This window comes from Muntiacus reevesi, chromosome 20 (assembly GCF_963930625.1).
Source record: "Muntiacus reevesi chromosome 20, mMunRee1.1, whole genome shotgun sequence".
Lineage (NCBI taxonomy): Eukaryota > Metazoa > Chordata > Mammalia > Artiodactyla > Cervidae > Muntiacus > Muntiacus reevesi.
In genome coordinates, this window is record NC_089268.1 from 19347276 (window position 1) to 19373882 (window position 26607).

The 26607-nt window shown below is 53.2% G+C and overlaps 2 protein-coding genes and 1 non-coding gene across 9 annotated transcripts in view; 2 read left to right on the top strand and 1 right to left on the bottom strand.

Annotated features, from left to right (window-relative positions):
* On the bottom strand, positions 1-12677 carry MRPL14 (mitochondrial ribosomal protein L14). 5 transcript variants are annotated; one of them, XM_065913210.1, is made up of 4 exons: positions 12559-12667; positions 3256-3390; positions 2852-2943; positions 1-483 (listed from the first exon to the last, which is right to left on the bottom strand). In XM_065913210.1, the coding sequence occupies exons 3-4, from the start codon at positions 2920-2922 to the stop codon at positions 117-119; spliced, it is 438 nt and encodes a 145-aa protein (XP_065769282.1). In that variant the 5' UTR covers positions 2923-2943; positions 3256-3390; positions 12559-12667; the 3' UTR covers positions 1-116. The 5 variants fall into 5 exon arrangements, with proteins under 5 accessions (XP_065769282.1, XP_065769284.1, XP_065769283.1 ...); XM_065913212.1 differs by having other exon boundaries at positions 3256-3369; positions 12559-12657; XM_065913211.1 differs by having other exon boundaries at positions 12461-12570.
* TRNAA-UGC (transfer RNA alanine (anticodon UGC)) lies at positions 8470-8542 on the top strand. Its single transcript has one exon. It is a non-coding gene; the product is annotated as a tRNA-Ala (tRNA).
* TMEM63B (transmembrane protein 63B) overlaps positions 11808-26607 on the top strand; it is a 25000-nt gene continuing 10200 nt past the window's right edge. The window contains exons 1-10 of one of the 3 annotated variants that reach the window (XM_065913205.1): positions 11809-12298; positions 18581-18763; positions 19041-19120; positions 19400-19438; positions 20427-20517; positions 22195-22232; positions 23161-23303; positions 23403-23454; positions 24168-24276; positions 24845-24915. In XM_065913205.1, the coding sequence (XP_065769277.1) occupies positions 18605-18763; positions 19041-19120; positions 19400-19438; positions 20427-20517; positions 22195-22232; positions 23161-23303; positions 23403-23454; positions 24168-24276; positions 24845-24915 (782 nt within the window). In that variant the 5' untranslated portion in view covers positions 11809-12298; positions 18581-18604. Of the gene's footprint in view, positions 12299-12849; positions 12904-18580; positions 18764-19040; positions 19121-19399; positions 19439-20426; positions 20518-22194; positions 22233-23160; positions 23304-23402; positions 23455-24167; positions 24277-24844; positions 24916-26607 lie in introns of those variants that run through there. The other 2 variants (XM_065913206.1, XM_065913208.1) reach the window with 2 other exon arrangements.

The following is a 26607-nucleotide window of genomic DNA, read 5'->3' on the forward strand; positions in this document are numbered from 1 at the left end:
TACATGGAAGCGTTTATTTTCCCACAGGACACTGTTCCCGGGCTCCCTCTCAGCAGAGGCACAGTTCTCAGAACGGCTCCATCCACAAGCTCCCGCGGCCGGTGCCTGGGCTCCGCTCACACAAAGTTCTGAGCGATGGCCAGGACCTTGGAAAACTCGCCTTCCCTCCGGCGGAGGCTGGTGGGGATGGGTGTCTTGATTCGGGTCCCCACCGGGTTCCCATTGTCCTCAATGAGGACCACGTTGTTGGAGTCAAACCTGGGGGTCATTGCGGGGCCAGGCATGCGATGCCCCACGATGAGCGCCTTCTTCTTCTGCCCCTTGATGGCCAGCAGGATCCGGTCGCCCACCTTGCCCACCCCGTTCTTGTTATAGACGTGGATGCAGCGAGGAGGGCGATGGTAAGGGGTGTTCCCCAGGGCGCTGTTGTCCACCACACGCACCCGCGTCATCTTCTGAATTGCGCCAAGGCTGCCAGTGGTGCTGGTGGAAGAGGAAGAAAGTCTGAGGCCTGCAGCTCTGCCAGTCAGGGCGCAACGGCCTCTGCCAGGCCCAGCTTGGCAGCACGCAGATCAGCAGAGCCCTGACACCAGAGGTGTCCTCACCGTAAGAAGTTCCTTACAGCTTCTGCTGCCGGGTCAGGACCTTGATCTGGATGGGTTCTAAAGGGGACCCAATATTCTGTTACGGTGAACGGCATGGCAGCCCTAATTTAAAGCCTCTGGTTTCCAACAGGCCTCGGAGGATTAAGGGAATACCTTACAGGCCAGGCCTTGCCCCTGCCTAGCCTGCAAAACCTGCTCCCCCAGAAAACAGACTCCCAGATGTCCCATCTGCTTGGTGCTGGAACCATTAGATCCGAGTGGGTATGTCTGCCTAGGGAGTCCCTTGACACAGCACAGCAGAAATTGAAAATAAGCTAACACTCTTTTAATTTCCCCCCACTAGAAAGAGTACTATTAAAGGCAAATGAGCTACTATTAAGCCACCTGATGACAGTGGGAATTCTAGTTTCCTCTGTCACTAGGACCCTAGTGCTGGTTCTCTGGGGCGACCCGGGGTCCTCTCTCGTTCTACATGCCTGCCCTGGGCGATGTCATCTATTCCTGTTATTTCTGACTAGTAAACTCCATCTCCAGCCCCATGCCTCGCCTATCTTCCAGTCCTGTAGTTCTACTCCAAGCTCCTCATGTGTCCTACTGCTGCTGCTGCTGCTAAGTCACTTCAGTCGTGTCCGACTCTGTGCAACCCCAGAGCCCACCAGGCTCTCCTGTCCCTGGGATTCTCCAGGCAAGAACACTGGAGTGGGTTGCCATTTCCTTCTCCAATGCATGAAAGTGAGAAGTGAAAGTGAAGTCACTCAGTCGTGTCCAACTCTTCGCGACCCCAAGGACTGCAGCCTACCAGGCTCCTCCGTCCATGGGATTTTCCAGGCAAGAGTACTGGAGTGGGGTGCCATTGCCTTCTCCGCATGTGTCCTACAGAGGCTGCAAATTCAGTCGGTCCCACAGGGACCTCATCGCCTCCCCTGCAAGCCTCCTCCGGCTGATGGGCTTTCTGCCTAAACAGTGGCTTCTCCAAAAACTCTAGCTCACGAACCATAAACCTCTCCATCCAACCTCTACTGGCGCCACCTTCTGAACACCTCTGACCCTCCCCTCCACCCCATCAACAAATTCCTTCATCCAGCAGCTCACACTCTTACACCAAACCATTATGTTTGTGTCCTAACCGGCTCCCTGCGCACCTCACTCTGCCAACCAAGACCTCTTTTTAGAATATAAAACAGAGGCTACTCCCTTGCTCGGGACTGTTCAGTGGTCCCCCTTGTCTACACTGTCAACAACCTGGTCCTAACGTACCTGTCTTCCCAGATCCTCCACCTTCTGCCACTCACACATCTACTCTGAGCCCTGGGGCCGGGAACCCCTGGAGCTGTCCAAGCCTGCCCAGCCTCACGGCCCTCTCTGGGGGCCGGGACAGGGCCTGCCCCCACTTCCCTTCCAGGAAGGTGGCCTCTGTCCGCCTCTTCCCCCTCCCCCCGCTTCCTCCTCTATTAGCAGCCCCTGTCTTGAGCCTTCCAAAGAACTGTACAAGCCTCTATTATTATACTGGTCACATTTTTCTTAGAGTTATTTGTTTCCAACTTTGCTCCCATGGCCAACTGTGAGAACTCTGCCAGGGCAGGAAGCAAGTCTTATTCATCTCTCTATGACCAAACCCAGGCACAGGGTTCAGTAAACGCTTGCAGAATGAGTGCACGAACAGGGCCAAAAGGCATGTTTGCCAACAAGAATGCAACCTGCACTCAGTCCTGGCTTAGCATCTAAACGGGAAGGGGGAGGCTGCCACACTTTCATCATGCTTGAGTGGTAATAAGCCTGTGAGGTAAAAATACATATATTTTTAAAAGAGAAGGGTTTTGCCCTCTACTTCCATTCACTTGTATGTATGTTTTAAACTGAAGTACAATGTGTTAATTTCACATGCACAGAAAGTTATTCATTACACACATAAATATATAGATATTTATTCTTAAAAGAGAAGGTTTTAATGCACTGAGGGAACAATAGGGTCAAGAGACAGCAGATTCACTGGAAGAGTCTGGTAGGCAAGGAGGTTTCATCTTCCTCCAGGTCCATTCCCAGTCCTGTCCCCAACAGCACCATCGCCCCGTTACCTACTCCCCCAGCTGGGCTGCCCAAACCCCAGCTCCATCTAGTCCTCTAGTCTCCCCAGACCCCAAGCCCACCTCCCTGAGGGTCCACTGCCACTCTAGTCACCACAATACCCAGTCCTGATGGGGGCTTACTCAAAGACACAGCCTGAAGAACTCATTAGGAAAAGTTACCTGAAACAGCGCTGGCTGAAGGCTCTGCTCATGTGGACGCAGGGGCCCCAGAGCCCACTAGAGAAAGCCATGGGATCCCAAGATGGCAACTCCTGCAGGGAGAGAGAGGCAAGGATTTATTTCTAAGTCAGTGTCCTTATTCAGAGCCAGTAGTTTGGTGTATTTGGTTTTTGTTTTTTTTTTTTAAAGACTATTGGGGACTTGTGTGGGAGATGGCACTTTGAGCACAAGATCATTAGTCACTAAATATAAATCTTAGTGGTTAAAAGATAGGCAGATGATTAGATGAACTCCAGCGACAGTTCTGCTGATTCATATTCTAACTGGGGTCAGAGCGCTGGAATGGCCCGCAGCAGTTCTCGCTGTGGGTAACACAAGAGCGCAGTGAGTGCCTTCACCATTACCTCACTTCCACAGGCAGGAGGAAAAAAGGAATCCCGTGGGACACAGCCAGGCAGGGACCACTTCCCACATCCTCCATAGACGACACTGGTCCCTTGTTGACGCTCAAGTGCCTCCTGAAATCAGAACTTCCACTCCTAGGAGGAGAGCAGATTACCTGGAGGAACCACCCAGGTTGTCCGCCACCACATCACCTTTCCCTCAAATGTAAAAGCCAGACACCTGGACAGCTCAGGGTTGGCAAAGCAGTGCAAAGGACGCCCTTGTCAAGTCAGTGACCTCGGTCTCTATTTGGATCAGTCTCCCAAACGACAGCATGACACAGGGAAACTACCTACCCCACTGGCAGCTCAAAGTGGGGTTTGGGAGAACAAGGTGGAGATAAAAGAGTAAACACCAGTCCAACACTGGTGACTCCAGCTTGCAGAACCTCAACCCCGCGGCTCCCGAGCACCAAAAACTATGGACCATCCCCAGGTTTCCACAATACCTGGGTGTCAGCGAAGGGAATGTTCAAGAAAAACCTACAACCAACTGGTAATTCCAGCTGCAAAATGTGCCTGTTTTCCACCCAAATGTTTGGCCACAGAGGGCCTCATTCAAGAGCTCTGCTGAGAAAGCCTCTACCACTGTAGTATTTACACATAGCTCTGCCTTGCCTAAGTTCAAAGCACCTTAGATAAGATTTTATTTAACAAAGGTGGGGAAAACTCACTATTTACTTTCACAGAAAATACCTAAACACTCCAGAAATGCTTATTAACTATGATTTAACCTCAAAGCTCAAGCTTATTATCCAGTGTTTCCTTAAGACAACCCAAGGAGGAGTGGCCCAAATGATCAGAAAATTACATGCAAAAGAAGATGGTCAACTTACGGAACACTAACAACTGACACACAGAATCAAAGACTATCGGATGACGCCAGCTTTACCGTAACAGCTCCGTGGCCCTGGACAAGAACTATGAGCTTCGGCTTCCCCAACTGTAACTGAGGGTTTCCCCACCAGTAACACCTACTCACAGGGCAGTCGTGAGGTAAACCCCACGAAGCACAGAGCCCAGTGCCGGCACTCAATACCTATCAGCCCTCTCCATCATCATCGTCATCACATCACATCCATTTTGAAGATGAGGAAACTGAGAGAGAGAGATGGGGACTTGCATTAAGCCCCGTAACTAGCCAAGGGCACAAGCAGAACCAGAAGTGGGCCCAGCTCTGGCCCAAGGGTCTTCCCTCTACTCTGTGTGGCCTCACTCTGCCGTACAAAGCCCACTTCACACAGGGGATCAGGGTGAGGGACAGCTTTGAGGGTCACCTGGTCTTTTCCTGCTTGCTTTGTTTATGAAAAGGTATTCGGTAGCGTAGCTATACTGTGTCTCAGTGCTTTCCATTATCACCTCATTTAAGTTTCCCCAAAACTATGAAATGGGCACTATTATTCACCCCACTTTATACTTGAGGAAATGAGGTCCACAGAAGTTAGGTGATCTGCCCAAGTTGCACAACCAGGAGCGACAAAAGCGGAACTCTGAACGGCAGTAGCTGGCTTCCCTTCTCTTATTCAGTGGAGTAAACGTGGTAACTTCAGTTTAAATGTTAATGTTTTTCCAATCGTTAGATCATCTTTGTTCCATCAGGAATACTGTTATCACAGGCATGTTTTACTCAGCCCCCACCAACTCAGTGCTTCCTGAGTCGACTGAAATGTAGACAAACAGCAGGTGAAACTTATTCACTTTTATCCAATTTAGGTTTTGAAGACAATTTGTAGTGCAGGTGGCAAGAAGAGCTCCACACACTGAACAATAATGGAAAATTGGCGGGGTTTTTTTGTTTGTTTTTTTTTTAAAAAGAGAGCGCTCTAAAGAGCAGTCCTTCTGGTCCAGGTTGCCACTACATCCAGTCTCGGCCAAGCCTCCCCATCTCACTCTGGGGCCCCTGCTCGCTCTCCTGGGAGGAGAGGCCCCTCAGAACCCCCAAGCGAGCCCGGCGGCACCCACATTCCCTCTCCCGAGGATTGCAACACCCAGGCTCTCCACTCAGCACCATTTCCTCCATGGTACTCATGGGAATCCAACAAGTGCAGAGGAGCCCAGGGGCTCCCCAGAATTTTCCCTGCCTTGGGTATAACAAACTCACCCATTCAAGGCGTCTCCCGGGAGTCTGCAGGGCGGTCTGCACACAAACCACACCCCGGCCCCCTCTCTGCGCCTTGCTCAAAGCCACTCCCACCCTCTGGGCTCGTCTCTGCCCAACTCAGCAGCCCTGGCTCCAAACACACCTCCTCCGAGCAGCTCTCTATGAGGCTGCCGCATCCGCTGCCGCCCCTGCTGCACTCCGAGGACATCTGGGCGTCTGTGCCAAGGAACTCCGTGGCTCCCACTTTCATCACCAAACTCAGACGTGGAATAAATTTGGAATTTTTTTTTTTTAAGATAAGGCTGATAATCCCTTAACATTCCATTTCTTGCTACTCACTATCCAAAACTCAGACCACAGAGATCTTGACAGTGTGGTATCTGAACTCTCTACAGGAATTCAGGACTCACACACACACAGGATCATTTGTCCTGCACTCAAACACAAGAGTAACACATTCCCATCTCCAGGGAGCACCGACATTTTCACAAGACAAGGCCCAATTCAGAGACTTTCACTAGGTCTTTGGCAGACCTGATAGTGACCTCCAGACCCAAAGGACTTAAAGACATCCAATGGACAGCAGTAAGCATTCCTATGAACTTGAAAGCATAAAAGAACCAAATATACTTGTATATTGAAAAAAGCTGTGGTGCTCTCCACAGCCACCCCAGCAAAAGATCCCAGCAGGTCCTCACAGAGTGGGAATGCAATAAATATTTAATGAATAAAATAAATGAAGTAGCCAATAGACAGTTTCCCCCACCCATGGCTCCACACAGGGAAATCTTATCTGTTTATCAGGACCCCACACATCACATGCAAACAAGCTTTAGGAGACCCATGGTGTTAGTCGAGGGAGAATGAGCCCATGCTACGTCTACAGGCCCCTGGAATCATCTCCTGGGCCTGGCGCCATCACTGCCCACTGTGGAAAAACACCTCATCCCACCACTGAACACTGGTTCAGATCAGGGAGGAGTGATGGAGGCAGTAATTTCCTTCACAGCAACTTTGACTGACCTTGATGTTATTCCTTAGGATAAATCCATCCTGTAGACACAGGCCCTGATCCACTTCGGATCAGACTATATATACTGCTCTGTTTCACAAACAACGTTATCCTGAGTCCTGTGTTTGCACAGGAAGCTAACTCCGATGGTATTTCCTCCTCCGCACTCTCACGCAGAGGTGGCTAAGTATTCGGAAGACTATGGTGCCAGATATGGCTTTTCAGGCCGCTTCCTGGTCAGCGTGGAGCACTGTCCTCCAGGTTTAGCACATGAATCACAACCTCTGGTGGCGGGGGAATGGGAGGGCAAGAGGAGGAAGATGAGAGAGACAGACAGAAACTACTTAATATAACCCAAGAATTGTGCTTATTTTCCATCCTGGTTTAAGCTCTCCCTTCAGTTGTGGAGGTCAGGGAGGACTGCAGATTTCAGGGTCACACAGGTGAGTTTTTCACTTGGCATCACTTCAGGTTAGGGTGGGTCCCACTGGACTCTGTGAGGGCAGGAACGGTCCCTGCCCTGTTCAGAGCTGCCTGCTCAGGACCTACAACAGTGCCAGGCACACAAATGGAGCTCAGTAAGTATCTGTTAAATGAATACTATTTACCTGCAATTGCAATTAACCCTCTGGCTCTAGACAGACTCAATATCAAAGGGTTGGTGGTCTTTCTTATGCCCTTCATTCAGCCTCCCAGTGGCTTGGGGGAGCTTACTAGACATGGAGAACTCGTTTTTAGCTAATGTTAATACAGACAGACTGAACTAGAAAAGCAGAGGGATGCTTTGTAGAAAGCTAGAAAGTACCATTACTTGAGCTTTGCATGCATGCATGCTAAGTCACTTAAGTCATGTCCAACTTTTTGTAACCCCATGGACTGTAGCCCATCAGGCTCTTCTGCCCATAGGATTCTCCAGGAAAGAATACTGGAGTGGGTTGCTATGCCCTCCTCCAGGGGATCTTTCGGACCCAGGGATGGAACCATGGTCTCTTCCATCTCCTTTAATGGCAGGTGAGTTCTTTACCACTAGCGCCACCTGGGAAGCCTACTTGAGCTTTAGGATCAGCAAAATACTGTACTTAGTATCACAGATCCATATACATTGATACATTGTTTCTACCCTAACAATTTCCCTCTTTAGGTCCAGGTTCTAAAGAAGAGAGAAAAAACAGAGTCCAGCACAATCACAAAAGACAGTTTAAAGGAGATTCTGTTAAGTGGCAGAAGTGAAAAGAAACACTAAGAGAAATTAAATGCAAGGTCCAGCCACAAAACAGACAAACTCTGCCTAGCATAAAGATATAAATGTCCTTCTTCATTAAAGCAGGAAAACACTGAGGCCTAGCAGCTTCAACAAATAAAATTAAAAAAAAGGAAGAGAGACCTCCTTGGACCCTTCACCGTGTGTGTCATGCAGACAGCTCCTCCCATCTCCTGCAGATTTCTCCCCAATCATTCTGGACCAAAAAGTACTCTTATCTGTCGCTTAAATACTCATTACTGTTTTGCTGGGGAAGGAGTCTCTTTCAGTAGTTTTGTGTTTATACACCATCTCAGAATTCTCAAAGTATTTTCACACAGATCACTTTCTTGGTTGACTTCATTTCTGAGCACCCAACGGAAACAGAGGCAGATGACAAAGAGCAACCGTTTGGGGAGGGTTGATTCCACTAAGGATTTCTGAACAGTTCTGAAGGTTCAACAGAGTGCCATTTTGCAGATGGAGAAATTAAGTCAGAAGTGCTAAGTGACTTGTCCTAAGAACAGAAGAAGGGGAGAAAGCTGTTCCTACCACACCCCGCACAATACCTGAGCAGGTAAAGTGCTGCTTTAACCACTAATAAACTTTACAGAAATGAACATACCCCACACAGCCCAAGTACTCTTTCTCCTTTCTCAAAGCTGCAACATCATCTTTTAAAACTCAAAATAGCCATCTTTTCAATAGATATCTGCTCTACACACAGCACAGCCTAGGACCAATTCTGAAGCTGATTTTGATACGCCCGCAAAAGTGTGAGTTTTCACAGTTTCTACTATCAAGAAGCAAACATCCAGGATTTCCCTGGGGGTCCAGTGGTTAGGACTCTGCACTTGCACTGCAGGGGCCACAGGTTTGATCCCTGGCTGGGGAACTGAGATCCTACATGCCATGCAGCGTAACCAAAATTGTTTTTAAAAAAGAAGCAAACATCCCTCAATAGCTCAATGTGCTGTTTCTACCATGGCTACCAACGAGGACCCCAACTCTCCATTTTTTTTTCTTTTGGGAAAGTCCTGGATGTTTGCTTCTTTTCCGTGAGGTTGCACAGCCTGTGGGATCTTAGTTCCCCGACCAAGGACTGAATCCGGGCCCTCAGCAGTGAGAGCTGGGCATCCTAACCCCTGGGCCACCAGGGAATTTCATCCAGTTCTCAAGCTGACTCACAAACAAAAAAAACATTTCCAGGGTTCTTCTGTTTATTTACCTGTATGTGTTTATTAACTTGTATATTCGTTTGTTCCACTTTGTTACAGGAGTATTTAAAATCATGGTTCTTAAAAATATCTGACAGCTCTTGATTATTCAAGTTGGTTTTTCAATATGTAGGTTTTAATTTATTATAGCTTTGATCCCCTGCCATCCCCACCTCACAGATGTGCAAACACCTATAGTTCCAGAAGTTTGTAACATTCTTGGTATGGTCATCTCAGAAAAATTGTACAAGCCAAAGTTAAATTCTACTTAATCACCGCTATCAAGCTGGTGGCAAGGAGCTAGGTTTATGGAGATGTCAGATGGGCAGGCAAGGCTGGGGGGGGGGGGAGGGGTGGGATGAAAAGCCCACAGAAAAGGTATCTCCTCCACCCCTACCACCCCTCTTCTCCTGCCAAGTCCGTGACCTTGGAATCCACTTCTCTAGGCTCAGTGACTCTGTCAAGCAGGGGTCATTGGGAAGAGCAATGGAAATGAAAGTGTTTTAGCTTCACCCACAGAAGGGGCTGTTTTCAAGTAGGGGAATCCCTCTCTGGATTCTGCCCAGTGAGAACAACTTCACTCCCCGATTCTCAGGGCAGTACTATGCGTGTCAAAGATCACTCAGTCCTGAAAGTGTGTTTCAGCTTAAGGTAGACACAGAAGGGCTTCGCTGGTGGCGCAGTGGATAAGAATCCACTTGTCAATGCAGGAGATACAGGTTCCATCCCTGGTCTGGGAAGGTCCCACATGCCTCGGAGCAACTAAGCCCATGCACCGTGCCATGACTACTGAGGCTGTGCTTGGAAGCCACAACTACAAAGCCCACATACCCCAACTCCTGAAGCCTTTGTACCCTAGAACCTGTGCTCCATAACAAAAGAAGCCACCACAATGAGCAGCTAGCTGACCACAGCTAGAGAAAGCCCGTGCAGCAACTAAGACCCAGCACAGCCAAATAAATTAATAATTTTTTTAAAAACCGGTAGATATGGAAAGTGCTCTCTCTTTTCTAATGACACAGATGGTTTTTTTATTAAGCTTTTGACAGGGAGACTTTCCCATTCTGAGTTGTGTTTCACTGGGGAATAATAGGCTACCTGGCACCTTTTTTTGTAATTTATTTATCTGACTGCATAGTTACCATACACGGGCTTAGTTGTTACACATCACGCATGATCCCAGTTCCCAGACCAGGGATGAAACCAGCGTCTCATGCATTGCAAGGCAGATTCTCAACCACTGGACCACCAGGGAAGTCCCCTGGCACCTTTCTTAAAAGGAGAGATCCCAGAGCAGCTTCTGGGATCTGAATCATAGCTCTCTCACACAAGCTGGTTGTCATTGTTAACACACAATGGTGTAAAATTGCACCAGGGTGAGCCACAACCCAGAACAAACCATCAGCTTCTAAAAAAGAAGATCAATTGTAACCTGATTTCTGAGACCCTCCCCAGCCCCTTCATGGTCATAAAAACTATTCTAGTAACAAAAACAACAGGAAAATCCATCTTATGTGGGTCCAGGTGTCATAACACCAAGACAAGAGTGGGGTGAGACAGGCTTCAAAGGACTCTTGCATCATGTAAGATGCTAAATGCTGAGGAGAGTCTGAATAATTATGTTCGGTGCCCAACAGGCTCCCTTCTGAAATATGAATTCCAGGGAAGGTTTGCACCATTCATATTCAGGGGTAATAAGAAAACATTGTGGCCGTCATCCCTTCATGTATTCCATAGGGTACTCAATTCAATTCTCACTTCAGGCTTTCTGAAATGTCTCCTCTGTTAATATGTGGTGACCCTTAACTAGGCACAGGCAGAAATTGATCTGGAATCCACCACATGTTAACATACCTAACTGCATTATTAAAAAGATAGTAATACATGAGAAATACTTTTCAGTGATCCTCAGGGGTCCCCAAACCAGGTAACATGGGTTCTATTCCCACTTTCCAGATACCCCATTACAAGTGCTACTCGGCAAGGGTACACTACCATAAAATCAACACAATATGTAAAAAGTTCCATAGGAAATACACATCCAAGAAGCTCTAAGGGTAAAACGGACAATTCTACACACGGGAAAAACAACGACAACACAAAGAGAACAGATTCCTTGTCATCCAAACTGCTTGCTCCTACCCAAAACAGCTCCCAGAATCCAAGCCTACAAAGACTTCTCCCACCAGGCAGTCTGCCAAACATAGCTTAACCCCATCTCCCTTTCTATCCTTCCTAAGTAACATTTCCTACTCCAACAAAATCCTTTTTCTTCCATTGTACATAATTCCATGAGTGAAGAGTGAACTTTCCTCTAGCACAGCCTCCCTGAAAAAACCAACCTACCCTGCTCCTTACTATACATCCCTGGTGTCCTGACTGCATCCTCACGGACAATTTTAAATGACTGAAAACTCAGGTTGATGAAGGCAAGACCACAAACAGGAGAACACAGGAAATCAACGCACTTCAAACTTTTGTGACACAGAGAAACACACTGTATCACAACTCCTAATATATTCACACACTTTCACATGTGTATACTTGAAGCAGATGTCCAGAAACAATACTTACCCTCCCTAGGTACAATGCACTGATATTTTCTATTCTACTTTACTTTTTCTTAAATGATGGCCATGATCCACTAAATTGATTTCCAACTAACCAATGGCACAGTTGCAATGGGAATTCAGTTTGAACTGTATGTAAACCTTACCAGTGCCTTCCACAAGCTACTATTGAGCCCTTGAAAAACCCAGTAGAGAGCAGACACACTAACCAACCACAACCAAATAGGCAGTGCCCATCTTCTGTCCAGCAACCCCACAAGTATCTGCCAACCTTCCAGGTTTTCCCCGGTAACCCAGTGACTCCATCATATGCTGTTTTATTAACCTCTTTATAAATTCAGTCCATCAATCTCTTAGGGTGGCAAAATTCATTTACTGCCCACCATGTAAAGCAGTATTTCCCTTCTGTCCGCAAGTCTATTCTCAAGCTTGAAGAGAAGAAAGCCTTCCATGAGCCCACAATTAAACGAACAAGTTGGTATTCCGCATGCCTTTGTCATCTATTTTGTGGGTAACATACAGGAGTTACGCACACGCGCAGACACACACCCCCCCACCCCCCTCTCTCTCTCATCTTTCCAGTCTTAATCCCTGGCAGATGCAGCCTCGGGTGAAATGAGAAACCAGGGAAGCCCCTGGAGCCGGGGGAGCCACTCATCGGCATGACCGTGAAAGCGGTGGACTCACTTTCCAAACCAGAGAAGCGCCTGGCAAAAGAGCCACAACGTCATCTCAAGACCCAAGTCGGGAAAGGAAAGGGAGAACGAGAGAAATAAGACAAACCAGAGGAGCCGCGCCAGACTGATCGGCCTAGGCCACCTCGTGAAGCCTGGCGGCAACCCGCCCCAGCCCTGGAAAAAGCAGGTGAGCGCGGGCCAGGGGCGCGGGGTCTCAGAGGCCCCAGAGAGCGGGGCCGCCCTCGGAGAGTGGGAGGGAGCAGGGTCCGGGTCAGAGGTCTCCTCCCCGTCGGGACCCTCTGCCCCTGGAAGGCCCACGATCCCCGCACTCCGGCCCTTCCTCACCCACCCCGGGGGAGCGCGACACGGTTCCAGCCGGGAAGAAAGGAAGACGGGAAGCAGAAAGTCAGGAGCGTGACGTCCCTTCCCCCCAGACACACTCCATACCGCCTTCGCCGCCTAGGAATATCCCGCCGCGGGCCCCACTGGCCCGGCGCCGCCTTCCCCCCCACGCGGCCTCGCGCTCTGCGCCTGCGCGGCGGACCCAGCCGGGAGGGCGGCGATCTGAGGGTGCGCGCGCGCCTTGCGTGTCCTGGCGTGGGGGTGTGGCCTGCGCGGCCCCGCCCCTCCTCCTGCTCCCCCTCCCTCCTCCCGCTCCCCCTCCCCCAGACACTGCCGCGGCCGCCGCAGGAGCCCGGAGCTCCAGCCGCCCAGCGACTCCCCCTCCCCCTCCCCCAGCCCCGCCCCGCCCCAACCCGGGGCTCGGAGCCGGAGCCGAGTCTGCGCCTGGGGGTGAGTACGCGACCCTTCCCCAGTCCCGTCTCTTTTCTTTTGAGGATCCCACCACCACCCTAAAGAAAAACCCCGATCTCAGCTGCGCGTCCCCTCCCTTTCAACCTCCTGCGGGACCCAGAGGTGCCCGGGGCCCGCGGGACCCAGGGGTGCCGCGCGCTGCCCCCAACCCCGGCACCATCCTGAGCCTATCGTGTGAGTCCTCCGACCCCTGCCTGGGGTCCAGAGGTACACCGCCCTCTGTCCCCACCCCTCGAGAGATCCGAGGGGTGGGACCTCCGCCCCCGGCCCCCTAGCACCACTCTCCTCCCTACCTGCCCGGTCCAGGTGCGCCTCCTCTCCGCGCCCCTCCGGGGTTCCAGCTGCGCCCGATCAGCCCGCCGCCGCGGTAGGGAATCTGCCGCCCCCGCCCCCGAGTTCTGGATTCCAGGGTCGCCAAGTCCAATGCCCTCGGCGTCTTTATCTTTTCCCCGGCTCCAGGGGCCGAGTACCCCCGAAGTCGGCCCGGGGCAGGGGCTTCGGGCTCGGGCAAGGGCAGGGTTCGCGAGAGCTGGCGCGAGGCCGGCCGCTGTCCTCGGCCGGTCTGGGGACTGGTCGGAGGGCTGGGGAGGCGACTGGCCCCGGGAGCGTGTCCTCTCCTTGCGCCCCACACAGTGCAGTTCATTCATGAGCCGCCCGGGCCTGCGTTGGAGGGTGCGGTGGAGAAAGGACTGGTTCGCGGAACCGGAGAGGGGCAAAGGCCCTGTTGGGGGGAGGGGGCGTGCTTTGTCCCTAACCCTCCTTAACCTCCTAGGGAGGACAGTCCCAAAGCTTTGGCACCTTCTTCCCCCAAAAGATAAGGACCCTTGGGAAGTGGAGAGGAGAGGTCAGAGGGCCGGCTGCCCTTGCGGCTCTGTGCTGCCACCTGCCTGGGTCCCTTGGGTGGAGGACTGGCCGCTCCGCACTCCACTTTCCTGGAAGGGGGCGAGGGGGTTGGGGGGCGCACAATGGGGAGGACCAGAACTTCCGTACCTAAGACCACTCTCCAGCCTCTCCCTGGGTCTGCATCCCCAGCCCCTCCTGAGGAGGAGCCCCCAGTCCTGCCTCCCAGGCACGTGTGAGGAGGGGAGTGGCCCACCCAGCGGGGTCTACCAGCAGGGATGTACTGGCGGCATGACTGTCCTCCAGGGTACCAGAGGGTCCAGGCCCTGGCATGCCCCAGGCGGCACATGCTGGGACCTGCTGTTGGCTCACCCGGTTGGGTCTTGGCCTCTGGTTGGGTGGAGAGGGATGTGGCAAGGCAGAAGGCAGATGGTGAGTAGGGAAGAAGCCCCTTTTAGACATCTTACAAGTTCCCTCCAATTATAACAGTCTTGGAGATGTGGGTTCAAATTCCAGCTCTGCCATTCTTTAGCTGTGTGACCTTGACAAGTTACTTAACTTCTCTGAACCTTAGTGTCAATTTAAAAAGTATACTCACAAAATAAATAAATAAATAAAAAGTATGCTCACTACCACCTCCTTACAAGATTAATTATGGGGATCAATCTAGATAGTACAGGTAAAGAGCCTGGCACCCTGCCTGGTAGTTGATCAATAACGAGCTCTCCTCTCTGAACTTCTGACCCATCCTGGTGTATCATCACCCTCCCATGCTCCCCCTACCCCCAACCCCAGCCAGCCTGCTGGGGATGGATCAGTTTGTTTGAAGAGTTTAGAAACATTCCCCTGTCACTCACTGGCTGAGTCCTGAAAGCAGTCTAAGCTCTTAAGTCTGGACAAGAAGCCCAACTAGACTGAGGAGTTCTAGCATACAAAGTTCTGTTTTATTTTGATTTGTACCAGTTCTCCACTAAACCAATCCCTTTCATTCTACACTTTATTGATAACAATAGCTAATTTTTTTTTAGAATCCACTTACGCCTTTAACTGTACTAAGAGCTTCACCTAAATCATCTTGTGTAATTCGCAAAACAACCACGTGACTGAATTATTATCCCCATTTATAGATGAGGGAACCAAGGCCCAGGGTGGTGAGGTAATGTGCTCAGGTCAGAAGCCATTATCTATCTCATCCTAGAGCCCATGCTCTTAGCCACCAGGCTCTGTTGCCTGTCCCCTCCACCTGCCTCAGAACTCAAAATCACAAACCCAGGGAGCTAGAAGCAAGAGGGAAGGCAAACAGGTAGAAATAGGGTGTGGCATTTCTCCAGAGCTGTAACTGACAATCCCCAACCCCCAGCCTCCTGATGGAAGTGACTCCTCTGTTAGCTGAGGCCGCAAAGTGCTGTAGTTAAAAGCATAGACTTGAGCCAGGTTGCCTAAGTCCATATCCAGATCTATCACAGACTAGCTGTGTGTCATTGGGAAAGTGATATACCCTCTCTGAACCTCATCGTCCTCCCAAGGTTGTGATGAGGAGTAAATGAGATGATGTTTGTAAAGCACTTGGAACAGTGCTTGCATAAAATAGGAATTAAACAGGTATTTGATAAATGCATTCTTTTCCTACTACTTTTATCCTCACTTGTGGATACATTTTTACCCCTATCTCAGAAGTTGGTAGGGATGGAGTGAGGATATTAATATCTATTTGTTACAGAGTGAAAGACTGAGGCCCAGGTTACATAGTAACAAAACTATTCTCCATCTTTATCTCCTCCCAACAGACCACACTGCCTTCCAATGATCCCAAGTCCTAAATTAAATCTTCCCTAGTAACTCTTTAAGAAAAAAACTTTTAATTTATAGCTTCCTAACCGCTCCCCCCTACCAGCAACATGCACACACTTCTTGATGATAAAATAACCTTCAGTGAGCTAGAAATAAAATCCTCCATCATTCTCCCTACACCTTTCCAGCTAAAGCCTCAGTGTCAGACCAGAGAAATTCTGGGATACCACTGGCTCAGACAACCCTGTAGAGTGGATGAAATGTCCCTCTCTCCCCCAAATGTTCTGCCTCAGTCTCTTCCCTTCTCTCAGCTGCTCTCTGTGAAGGCTTTGAGAGCAGCTGCCCAGGGTGAAATTCAGCCCAGCAACCCCGCCTCCACAATTAAGAGCTTGGAGTAACCCAGTCGGCAAGCTGGCAAGCTGAGCCACCAGCCCTGGCTCCACCCTTTCCTGCCCTGTGACCTCCCTGTGAGTGGCTTCTCCTCCCTGCCGATGGGGAGTGAGCCCTGCTTACTTCAGGGTGCAGGTGGGAAGAGCAGTGCAACTGAGGAGGGAGTGATTTGTGACTGTAAAGAGGGAGGTGGCAGATGGACGTGGTGACTTCGGTTACTAAAGCACACACCTTGACCCTCGCTACTCTCCTGGGTTCCCTTATGTAGGAGCTCCCAGAATGTTCCACCTTCCTCCGAGTGGAGAGGATAGAAGGGGGGGCATGTAACTCTAGGGGTTTGTACCCATTACACTCTGACCTGGGGGAGCCTTGGAATTTCAGAGACAAACGGGCAAGGAGTATGTGTGGGCTGGATCAATTTTTGAAATGTGTTTGAGTTGGGAGTTAGAGGTGGGGAGGCTAGTATAGAGGCCCACCCCCCCAATTATTACAGCCCTAAGATACCTATACCTACTTTTAACCTTTCCTGGGGCTTTTTATATTTACATACCCAGGCTCCCAGACACACCCGCATACACACCTCCACTTAGACACTAACAACTCTCTTCATTTCCAAGGACAGCTGTGTAGTCACCCAGCTCCCCACCTCCACACACACAGATACACATATCAACACAAGTTTACACACCTAAACACACATTCTCTCACTGCTCTCGTGTTCCCTAGCCAGAGAACACATAATGAGCATTCACAAAGCTTCTGCAGCATCCTATTCTAGGCATGTCAGAAAAGCATCAAGGTGCCCTGAAAAGTGTTCAGGCTTTAAAAAAGAAGTTGACCTAGGTTTGATGCCCAGGTCCATTATTTTATGAGCAGTGTGACTTTGGGAAACTTACTTAACTTCTCTGAGTCCTATGCCCTCATCTTAAAATGGGAATGACATTCCAACTCCAAAGAGTTAATGATTAAATGAAAAATGTATGTCTTCTTGAAACATTGGGCACTCTATACATGGCACCTGCTACAGTTACTGAATTAAATTTTTTTTTTTTAAGGCAACATGGGCTGGCTGGAAAGGAAGAGGGCGGACATAGAACACAGGGCAGTTATTCCCTTAGCGTTCTTAACCCAGGCTTTTCAGAGACTCCCTGGAACCAAGTGAGACACACAGACAACCCCAGCTTCTCCTCTGGTGCCTCTTGCCCTGCAGTTGAAATGTTAGGAAGGGGCAGCTGAAAATCTGGGATTGGTGGGTGGGCAGGGGAAACTTTCTGAGCCACCCAGGGGGCTTGGGAGATGCTTGCTCCCAGAGTTGCAGTCACCCATCCCAGATTTGTTGTTCTCTTTCTTTGTCTGGTTTCCTTTCTTCCCTGGGGACCCCCCCCAACAAAGCAGAGCTTGTGTTGTCAGCAGAAGGGGCCCCCAGGGGCCCTCCTGTAGGACGGGGGGGTGGGGCCACGAAGCCACGCCCACACATCTCCTCCACCCCGGGAGCCTCCCGAGAGCGCTGCCCAGCTGGTCCCCAGGCACTTCCAGAACCCAGGCATCAGGACTAGCTGCCCCTTCCCTCCTCCCCACCCGTCCACTGGGACCGTTGGAGGCTTGAAAGCCTGGCAGTGTCAGGGAAGCAGGCCAGAGGGCACTCCCCTGGCTGCAGGGAGCTTGGGCTGGTTAAGAGGCCCCCCGGCTCATTCTTCCTTCCTTTGCCAATCAGTGGAATAGCTCGCTGCAGGGCACGGCATTCCCAGCCTGCCCTGCTCTGGGGGCAGGAGCAGGGCACGCTGGGAATTGTAGTCCTTACAACTCAGGTGCAGAGAACATTGGAAAGAGATGAGGAAACTGGAGGGGAGAAAGGTGTAGCTGATGCCATGGACCAGGAAGAAGAATGAGGGTAAACAGGTGTGGCTGGGCTGAGTGAGACAGGTGGCACAAGTGCAGAAGTCCTGCTTTTCAACAGACTTCCCACCGACCCCATCCTCAGACCCCTACTCTGAGGACAGAGGGTCACCTTTCAAGTTAAACATCTCACTTTGAAGCCAGTTATACCGGGAAGGTGGCTAACTGAGTTGAAAACTGAGCAGATGAAACCATGCCACTGTTCTAACAGGGGTAGGAAGAGACGATCAGGGTCAGGTAACTGGCTCCTGACCCATGCTCCCCTGGCCTGGAGACCCTTCCACTCAGTCTTGAATCTTCAGACCTAAGACCCCTCTCCATCTTCCCTAAGATTCAGCTCTGCCCCCTGCCTGAGACAGACAGAGATACAGAGACAGAGAGAGCCAGTTTGTGTTTGGAGAGAATGGGTGTGTGTGTGTATGTGTGTACATGGAGGTGGTGGGAGGTAAGTTGCTAGAGACTCAGAGACATCTTCCAGCTTAGAAGAACCAGTCGCCGCAGTCCAGATCCAGGCTGAGTTCCCCAGACCCAGAGCCCCAAAGCCAGGGAAAGTAAGTCCGTGTGACTCAACCCTCCCTTCCTGGGCCCTTATCTCCAGAGGCCAGAGCTTCCACCCACCCAGGCAGCCCGGTGATCTGTCCTCCCTGTCCCCTCCCTACGCCCACCCTGCTGAAGCCCCGGGCAGAACCATGAAGGGGAGCGGGGCTGAGCCCGGCTGACCGCTCCGCCCTCTGCCCAGGAGAACCATGAGGCAGTAGCAGCCATGCTGCCCTTCCTGCTGGCCACGCTCGGCACCATGGCCCTCAACAACAGCAACCCCAAGGACTACTGCTACAGCGCCCGCATCCGCAGCACCGTCCTCCAGGGCCTGCCGTTCGGGGGCGTCCCCACCGTGCTGGCTCTGGACTTCATGTGCTTTCTTGTGAGTGCCCACATGCCCCCTCCACCCTTGGCACCACACCCCGTGTCTCAGCTGGCTAACACCTGCCACTCTGACCACTCCCCCACCTGCCCCCGACTCCCCACCTGTGACTGCAGGTGGGAGTCCCCATCACCCAGCCCAAGTTCAGCCTCGGACCTTCATCCCACCCAGAGTCATCCTTTTCTCGGACAAAACTCCTGCCCCTCTGCCCTGCCCTCCTAGCTAGTCCAGGGGCGGAATGGCCTCCCCTCCTGCCAACCACCCCCTCCTTCCTCAGGCACTGCTGTTCCTGTTCTCCATCCTCCGGAAGGTGGCCTGGGACTACGGGCGGCTGGCCTTGGTGACAGATGCAGACAGGTAAAGCTCTGGGACCCTCCCCTTACCCCTACACACAGGCTGGTGTGCGCACTCGCATGCCCACACACACACATGCACACACACCTTGTCCACGCTCCTCAGGGATAGGAGGAGAGTCAGCCCACTCTCATCCTCTTTGGTGGGGGCGGGGGGGATGAAGAGGGACCGGTCCCAGAGCGGGCATGCGGGCACCAGGGCCCACAGCTGGGCCTCGGTCCCTCGCCAGTCCCTGGAGACCCATCCCGGCCCCCGCTAACCCTGTCTGTTCTCTGTCCCCAGGCGCCGGCGGCAGGAGAGAGACCGAGTGGAACAGGAATAGTATGTGGGGCAGCAGCCCCCTCGCCCCCACTAAACCAGCTTTCCTTTTTCTTCTCTTTCATGCTTCTCTTCCTGCCACGTTGCCGGTGTCTCTTTTCCGTTTTCCCCTCTGCAGGCTCGTGTTCGGATTAACGCAGGTGGTGTGCTTCGCAGAGCAGGGGGCTCCCCAGCTTGTCTCTGCCACTCTCCCCCGTCTCTCCCTCCGGCTCCCAGCCTGGGAGAAGCGGCTCCCTGTGTGCCCCGCACACGCGGGCGTCCACCGCCCCGGTTGGCTGGGGCGGAGGAACCATCTTCCTTGGGAACCCACCCGACAGTCACCCTGTTGGTTGCAGAGACAAGATTGGGTGTCTCCAGTGGCTTCTCATCCCCTAACAGCTAGTTCTTCCTATTCCAGGGTTCCCCGCTCACCTGCTCTGGAGGCCTGGGAGGGGGGCGGCCAGAGAAGCTCTGAGCGTGGCCCTCTGTGTCCGTCACCGTCTCTGTCTATAGGCCTGGCATTGGAGTTGCGGCAGCTGCTGGGGCTGGGGAAGGGGGAGGCTGGGGGACACCTCCCAGCCTCCCTAGCCCCCGGCCCTTCTGGGGTTCTCTTGGTCCAGCCTGTCCTTCCCCATCACCACGTGCCACCCCCCCCGTCACCATTGCCCTATGCCCAGGGTGGGCTCTGCTCCCCCGGCCCCCACTGGTCAGCTCCAGAACTGCAGGGCCCTGCTGACTTCCTTCGTTCAGCAATCATGGGGTGCTGATGAAGACTCCCCCTCCCACCCTTCCCCCATCCCTGCATCAGTGCCCCCCACATACCCCCAGGGCCCCTGAGGGTAAGGTGCGGGTTCAAGGGAGGCAGAGAGAGGGCAGTCACTCTTGCTCGCTTCTGCCTCTGAGCGTTCTGTGCCTTGTCTGGCGCTCTGGAGTGGGAGCCCACCCACTCCCCCCGGCTCCTCAGGAACTCAGACTCACCCCCCTCTCTGATCTCTCGCCTCCCCACCCCCAGTGTGGCCTCGGCTATGCACGGGGACAGTCACGACCGGTATGAGCGTCTCACGTCTGTCTCCAGCTCCGTCGACTTTGACCAAAGGGACAATGTGAGTGTCCTCCCCCCAGCTTCTCAGCACCCCCTCCTCCAGGGCACGTGGGCTCAGCAGCCTTGGCTTCAGGTGATATGGAGTCAGGGGTCTATGTAGTGGGGCCTTCTGCCCAGCAAGGGTGATGCTCATCTGAGAGCCACAAGGTAGCCCCCAGACCCAGAACTCGGGGCTCTGTCTTCCACGGCAGCCTCCAAACCAGCAGAAGTTGAACATCTGTGGTTTCTAAATGTCATTTTCCCTAGTAGAGTTCTGTGCCCCTCTCCAGTGATCAATCCTAGGGACCTCTTTTTCCTTAGACACTTTTTTTTCCTTAGACATGGAAGTAATCATGAACCTTCCAGGCCTGCTTAGCAAAACATGCAGAATCCATTGTGCTGCTCAGAGGTTGCAGGCTGGTGGCCCCTGGCAATCTGGGGCCAGCTGACCTGCTTGTAGATTGGAGCTGAGGGGCGGGGCCCCTGTAGACAAGGCATGTACTTGGGGAGGCATAGCAGACCCCAGGCCCCTTTAGATCAGACCCAACACTCTGGCATTACCTGTCTGGCCCCCTGTCATTCTGCCAGGGTGAGAACTCTAACCCTGGTCAGAACTCTAATCCTCAGGCTGTAGGGTGGCCCTGATCAGTCCAGCTTAGGCTGGGGGCCCTGGGAGCAGCAGCTCCTGTGGCCCCCGTAGCAGAAGAAGCCTGTCAGCTTCCTGAGTTGGACTCATACTGGTAAGTGGCAAAGCAGAGGTATCACCCCTCCCAGCCAGAGCTGTCCAGATGGTCCCCAGACTTAGGTGATGTTGGCAACAGATAGCACGGTCCTGTATCTTGGCTGGAAGTCTCCCAGTAAGAAGTTGGGTCAGGGTCTCTCTGCCTAGCCTTTCCCCACATAGCCCCACCCTGCCCTGAGCGGGGTCTCTGTCTGAAGACAAGCCTGGGGGCTGGAGAGCAGGAGATCACAGCTCGCAGTGACCCTGGGATGGTCCCTCTGGGGTATTCTTGGGGTTTCCCAGGTGCTGCTAGTGGTAAAGAACCTGCCTGCCAATGCAGGATTCACAAAAGATGCAGGTTCGATCCATGGGTCGGGAAGATCCTCTGGAGAAGGAAATGGCAACCCACTCCAGTATCCTTGCCTGGAAAATTCCATGGACAGAGGAGCCCAATGGGCTACTGTCCATGGGGTCCCAGAGAGTCAGACATGACTGAGCGACTGAGCACATGGAAGGTAGGTGGAAGGACCGTGGGCAGCGTGGCCCACTCCTCTGCTCTTGGCAGCCACGTTGCAGACTCTCCACTTCGCAGAAGCTGCAGGTCTTGAGGTCCCTTCCTCGGACCCCGATCCCCACCCATCCCCACCCTGGCCCACACAACTGCAGGACCTTTTCTCTGGTTCCGCTGCCCTTGGGTATTTGCGGGGACCTGCAATCAGAACCCAAGAGTCCACAGGTGACCCCATGTGGCCTTGGTCCTTCTTCCTCCCTGAGATTGGGCGACTCTCCTCGCCCCTCTCTGGGATGAGCTGGTTTCCATGGGGGCTGTGGGAGCTCTGAGAAGGTGAGCCACAGCCTGGAGGTGGTCATGAGGTTGGGGTCGGGGAAGGAGGGAGGCTAGAAGGGGGAAGGGAGGCTCGGGGGTGGTGGGGGATGGTGGGGTGGGGACAGCAGCTGATAGCCCTCTGCACCCCCCAGGGTTTCTGCTCCTGGCTGACAGCCATCTTCAGGATAAAGTAAGTGAACGGTCTTCAAGCTCTAAAGAAAGAGAGAAACAACAGACCTGTCATCTCCCTACCAAGTCCAGAGGCCGGCATCTCTGAGGGCCTTAGCAATCCTAGCCAAGCCAGCACTCCCCTCCCTGCTCCGGGGGCCCAGGCCCCTGCTGTTCCTCTGAGCTGGCCTCACTTTACCCCCCAACAGTCTCCTGTGCCCCCCGCCCCTGCCTGGAGGGCCTGCTCTGCCCTCAGCTCTCCCCGCCCCTGCCGCCCTGTGCAAGCAGGGGCTGGCGCTGCCACCCCAGAGCCATGTGCTGCCAGCAGGTGGGGGCAACAGGCAGGCTGGGGGCAGCCAGCCAGCTGCAGGCAGGAGCCAGTACTCCTGCAGGCAGAAGTCAGGAGATGGAGCCAGAGTGCGGCAGGCAGGCAGTGAGCCTTGAGAGAGGCAGGAAGCCGGGACAGGTCAGCACCACCACCGCCCTGGCTCATGGGCCCCCAGGGCTCCCCAAATCTGAGGGGGAGCACCACTAAGGCACCACTGCTTCCCAGACCTCCCTCCGCCCTCCTGCCTCTGTCCTCATCCACCCTTCTCGGGTGGTCCTCTCCGTTTCATTTCTCCCCACCCCTTGCTGCTCTTCCTCTCTGCAGTCTGCCTTCTTTTTCTTCTCTCTGTCTCTCTCCCCCAATCCCTCTCTTCTCCTCTCTTTTCTCTTTCCCTCCCCTTCTCCCTGCATCCTTCCTTCTTCTTCCTCCCCTTCCCTTTCCCTCCTCTATCCCCTCCTAGGACATGGGGGACCCAGAGCCCCCCTCCCCTCTTTCAACCCCATCCTGCTGCCGGATCAGCCAGGGTTAGGGTGGATGTGGGCTGAGGTGGGCCAGGGCAGACGAGCCATGGCCCCTCCGGCATGCTGGTCCTCACCGCATCCCCCTGTCCCCGTGCCCACAGGGATGACGAGATCCGGGATAAGTGTGGAGGCGACGCCGTGCACTACCTGTCCTTCCAGCGGCACATCATCGGGCTGCTGGTGGCTGTGGGTGTCCTCTCTGTAGGCATCGTGCTGCCCGTCAACTTCTCAGGGGACCTGCTGGGTCAGTGAGGGCCAGGATGGGCGCAGCGGGAAGAGGAGGGGACGGAAGGGGACGTGCCCTGACCCCTCCGTCATCCTCTCCCTCGTCCCACCCCCGCAGAGAACAATGCCTACAGCTTCGGGAGAACCACCATTGCCAACTTGAAATCAGGGTAAGAGTGGGAAGCTGGTCAAGCGAGGCCTGGGTCTGCGGGCAGAGTCTGGGCAGGAATGGGGAGCAAGGAAAAGGGGGGCGTTCGGGGGCGAGGTACTGAGGCTGCAGAGATGACGGTGGGGCCTTGAGAGCTTGGGATGGAGTCAGAAGGAGAAGATCCCAGGGAGGACTGGCTGGTGGTGGCTGGAGGGCAGTGTACCCAGCAGGGAAGGCGTGAAGAGATGACCTCTCGGGGACAGTGCGGTTGGAATGGGACAGTCTCGGGGTCTAGAGGATGTGGGGTGTGGGGCCTGCCTTGGGAGGGTGTCAGAAGACCCGAGTCTCTAAAGGCGCCCTGTACCAGGGTTGTTGTTTTTAATACTTATTTATTTTTGCCTGTGCTGGGTCTTCATTGCTGCCTGTGGGCTTTTTCTGATGGCCGCGAGCAAGGGCTACTCTAGTTGCTCTGCGGTGGTATCCCTTGTTGAGGAGCGCGGGCTCTAGAATGTGGGCTCAGTAGGTGTGGCGCACGGGCTTAATTGCCCTGCAGCGCCCACAGCATGTGAAATCTTCCAAGAGCGGGGATCGAACCGTGTCCCCTGCACTGGCAGACGGATTCTGCACCACTGGACCACCAGGGGAGTCCACCAGGGTTTCATGAACACTGGCAGGTTGGGGGTGTTTGAGAGTGTTCCAGCCCCGGTGACCCCACTCACCCCTCTGTCCCGCCAGGAACAACCTGCTATGGCTGCACACCTCCTTCGCCTTCCTGTACCTGCTGCTCACCGTCTACAGCATGCGCAGACACACTTCGAAGATGCGCTACAAGGAGGACGACCTGGTGAGTGCAGCGGAGCCAGGCCCGCCCCCCAGCCCACCCTCCAGGGACTCTTCCTGTCTGAGGTGTGGTCAGCCCCTGGGTGAGGCCAGCTGGCTTTGAATCCTGGCTCAGCAGCCCAGGAGCCCCCATCCTGCCAGTTAAGTCACCTCCTCCAGGCTCAGTCCCCTCCTCTGTAGGAGGAGAGAACAGTCCCTCTCCCAAGGTGGGTGGGGTGAGGTGAGGCAGTGCATGGAAGGCCCCGGGGCAGGAAATGACTGTGGGAGGGATTGTCCCTCTTCTCCTATATTTATTCCCCAAACCAGTACTGAACACCCACTCCATGCCACCCGTGCTGGGGCCTCCCTGAGGATCTGCGAGTGGCACCCGCTCCGCGCCCCCAGAAGCCCTCAGGGGGCAAGAGGCCAGGGGGCTTTCACTCTGCTCACTGTCTGATTTCTATTAGAAACACCACCCCTGGCTTATCCCGAGGTCTGCTCCCACCCACCTGCCCCTCTCTGCTCCCCCGTTCCCCACCCTCTCTCTGAGGGTCAAGCCTCAGGAAGGCAAACTGGCCCCCTTCACTCCCCAGGTGAAGCGGACTCTCTTCATCAATGGAATCTCCAAATATGCAGAGTCAGAGAAGATCAAGAAGCATTTTGAGTGAGTAGCTCCTCCCCCCTGCCCAACCCCAGGACCTGTGGACCCTTCTTTGCCTTCTTCCAGCTCCAAGAGCATCATCAGAGGCCTCTCTCTCCGGGGGGGTTCAGGGGGCTGTGGTGCAGGGTAAGGAGTTATGCTAAGGAAGAATTCTCTGACTCCAAGGTGGTCTAGCAGTCGGGCTGGACTTCAGGTCCCTCAAAGAGCTGGAGAAATACTTGAAAAGTGAGTCCCTGGGCCTTTCCTCCTCCTGGCTTGAACCAGGTCATGGTTTGTGGACCCCGGGTCCACGGGCCCTTGAGGTTGTGGCCTTCTCAGAATTGTGCGTGCTGTTCTAGAGACTGTGTGCACGCGGACTGGCAGGGAGAAGGGCCTCAGCCTACAGTGCATCTTCAGGGAGCCCAGGAGAGCTGGGCTGCATGTTCTCCGAGGTGCTTTTCAGCCAGAAGTCTGTCTTAGTAAAGGGAAGGAAATCCACCTCCAGTGGCCAGAACAGTCTGTATACAGCATCTGTCCATCTGTCCACTCAGCGGATGTTCTCAGGCACAATGAGGTCCATGTGGTGGCCTGGGGACTACAGAAATGAATGCAAGACCATCGAGTTCTCAGGGCTTAGCAGTGCAGAGGCCAGCTTTAGGGGCCAGTCCACGGTCTCCTTAGAGATTGGTCTGGGGACAGTATTAGGAGTTGGCCAGTGGTCCTGACGAGGGCCATTGGCGGTCTGGATCAGGGCTTGGTCTCTAGTGAGGATCAGGACTTAGTGAGGATCAGGACTTAGTGAGGTCGGTTGGCCTGGATGAGCAGTCAGCTGTTAGGATGGAATTGTGGTTGGATCCCAGGCCTCTGTGTTACAGAATGACTGGTTTGTGACCAGGGTTTTTGAGTGAATCCTCTTTTATATTCAACGTGCATTTATTGGTCCCCTTCTGTGTACCAGGCATAAATCAATTAGAAACAGGTCCTGCCCTCCCATAGTTTACAGAACAACAGCTATAATTAGCTCATCAATCATTGGTCAGTATGAGAGAACAATTTGGGGTCCCATCTGGAGTTCAAGCTGTACTCGGCGTTAGGGGGCAGGCTGGGTCAAGATTAAGGACAGTGTGTGCTGAGAATTAAGTGACATCTTAATGTTACTGTCCAAATGGAGTCAGCTGTCAGCTTGTACAGACAAGTCCTTTAGTAACTTGTCTATACAAGTCTATACAAGTATCTTTTTTTTTTTCAAGGAAATAGCTCTTTTTTTTTTTTTTAATTGACCCTTTCTTTTATTTATGTATTTATTTGGTTGCACGGGGTCTTAGTTGTGGTATGTGGAATCTAGTTCTCTGACCAGGGATGGAACCCAGGCCCCATGCATTGGGAGCGCAGAGTCTTAGCTACTGGATCACCAGGGAAGTCCCAGTAACAGGTAACTTTTGAGCATCTTGCGTTACACTGGAGCAGGAACCTGGGGGTATGGCAGGAAACCTGCCCTCATCTGCTTATATTCTAACAAGGAGAACCAGATGGCAAAGAAATGACCTTGGCAGGTAGGGGTGGGTACCCAGAAGAAAACCAGAGCAGGCAGAGGGGCAGAGCGAGGGGTCATGGAGGGTTGCTGTTTCCGATGGGGTGGGCAGCAGGGGCTCTGACAGGGTGGCCTCAGAGCAGAGCCCTGTGCGCAGTGAGGGAATGAGCCCTGTGAGTCGAGCA

Coding starts and splice junctions, on each gene's coding strand:
- MRPL14 (XM_065913209.1), bottom strand. CDS start 2,922: ATGGCTTTCTCTAGTGGGCTCTGGGGCCCCTGCGTCCACATGAGCAGA. Junction 484..2,851: donor TTCAGCCAGCGCTGTTTCAG/GTAACTTTTCCT, acceptor CTCTTCCACCAG/CACCACTGGCAGCCTTGGCG.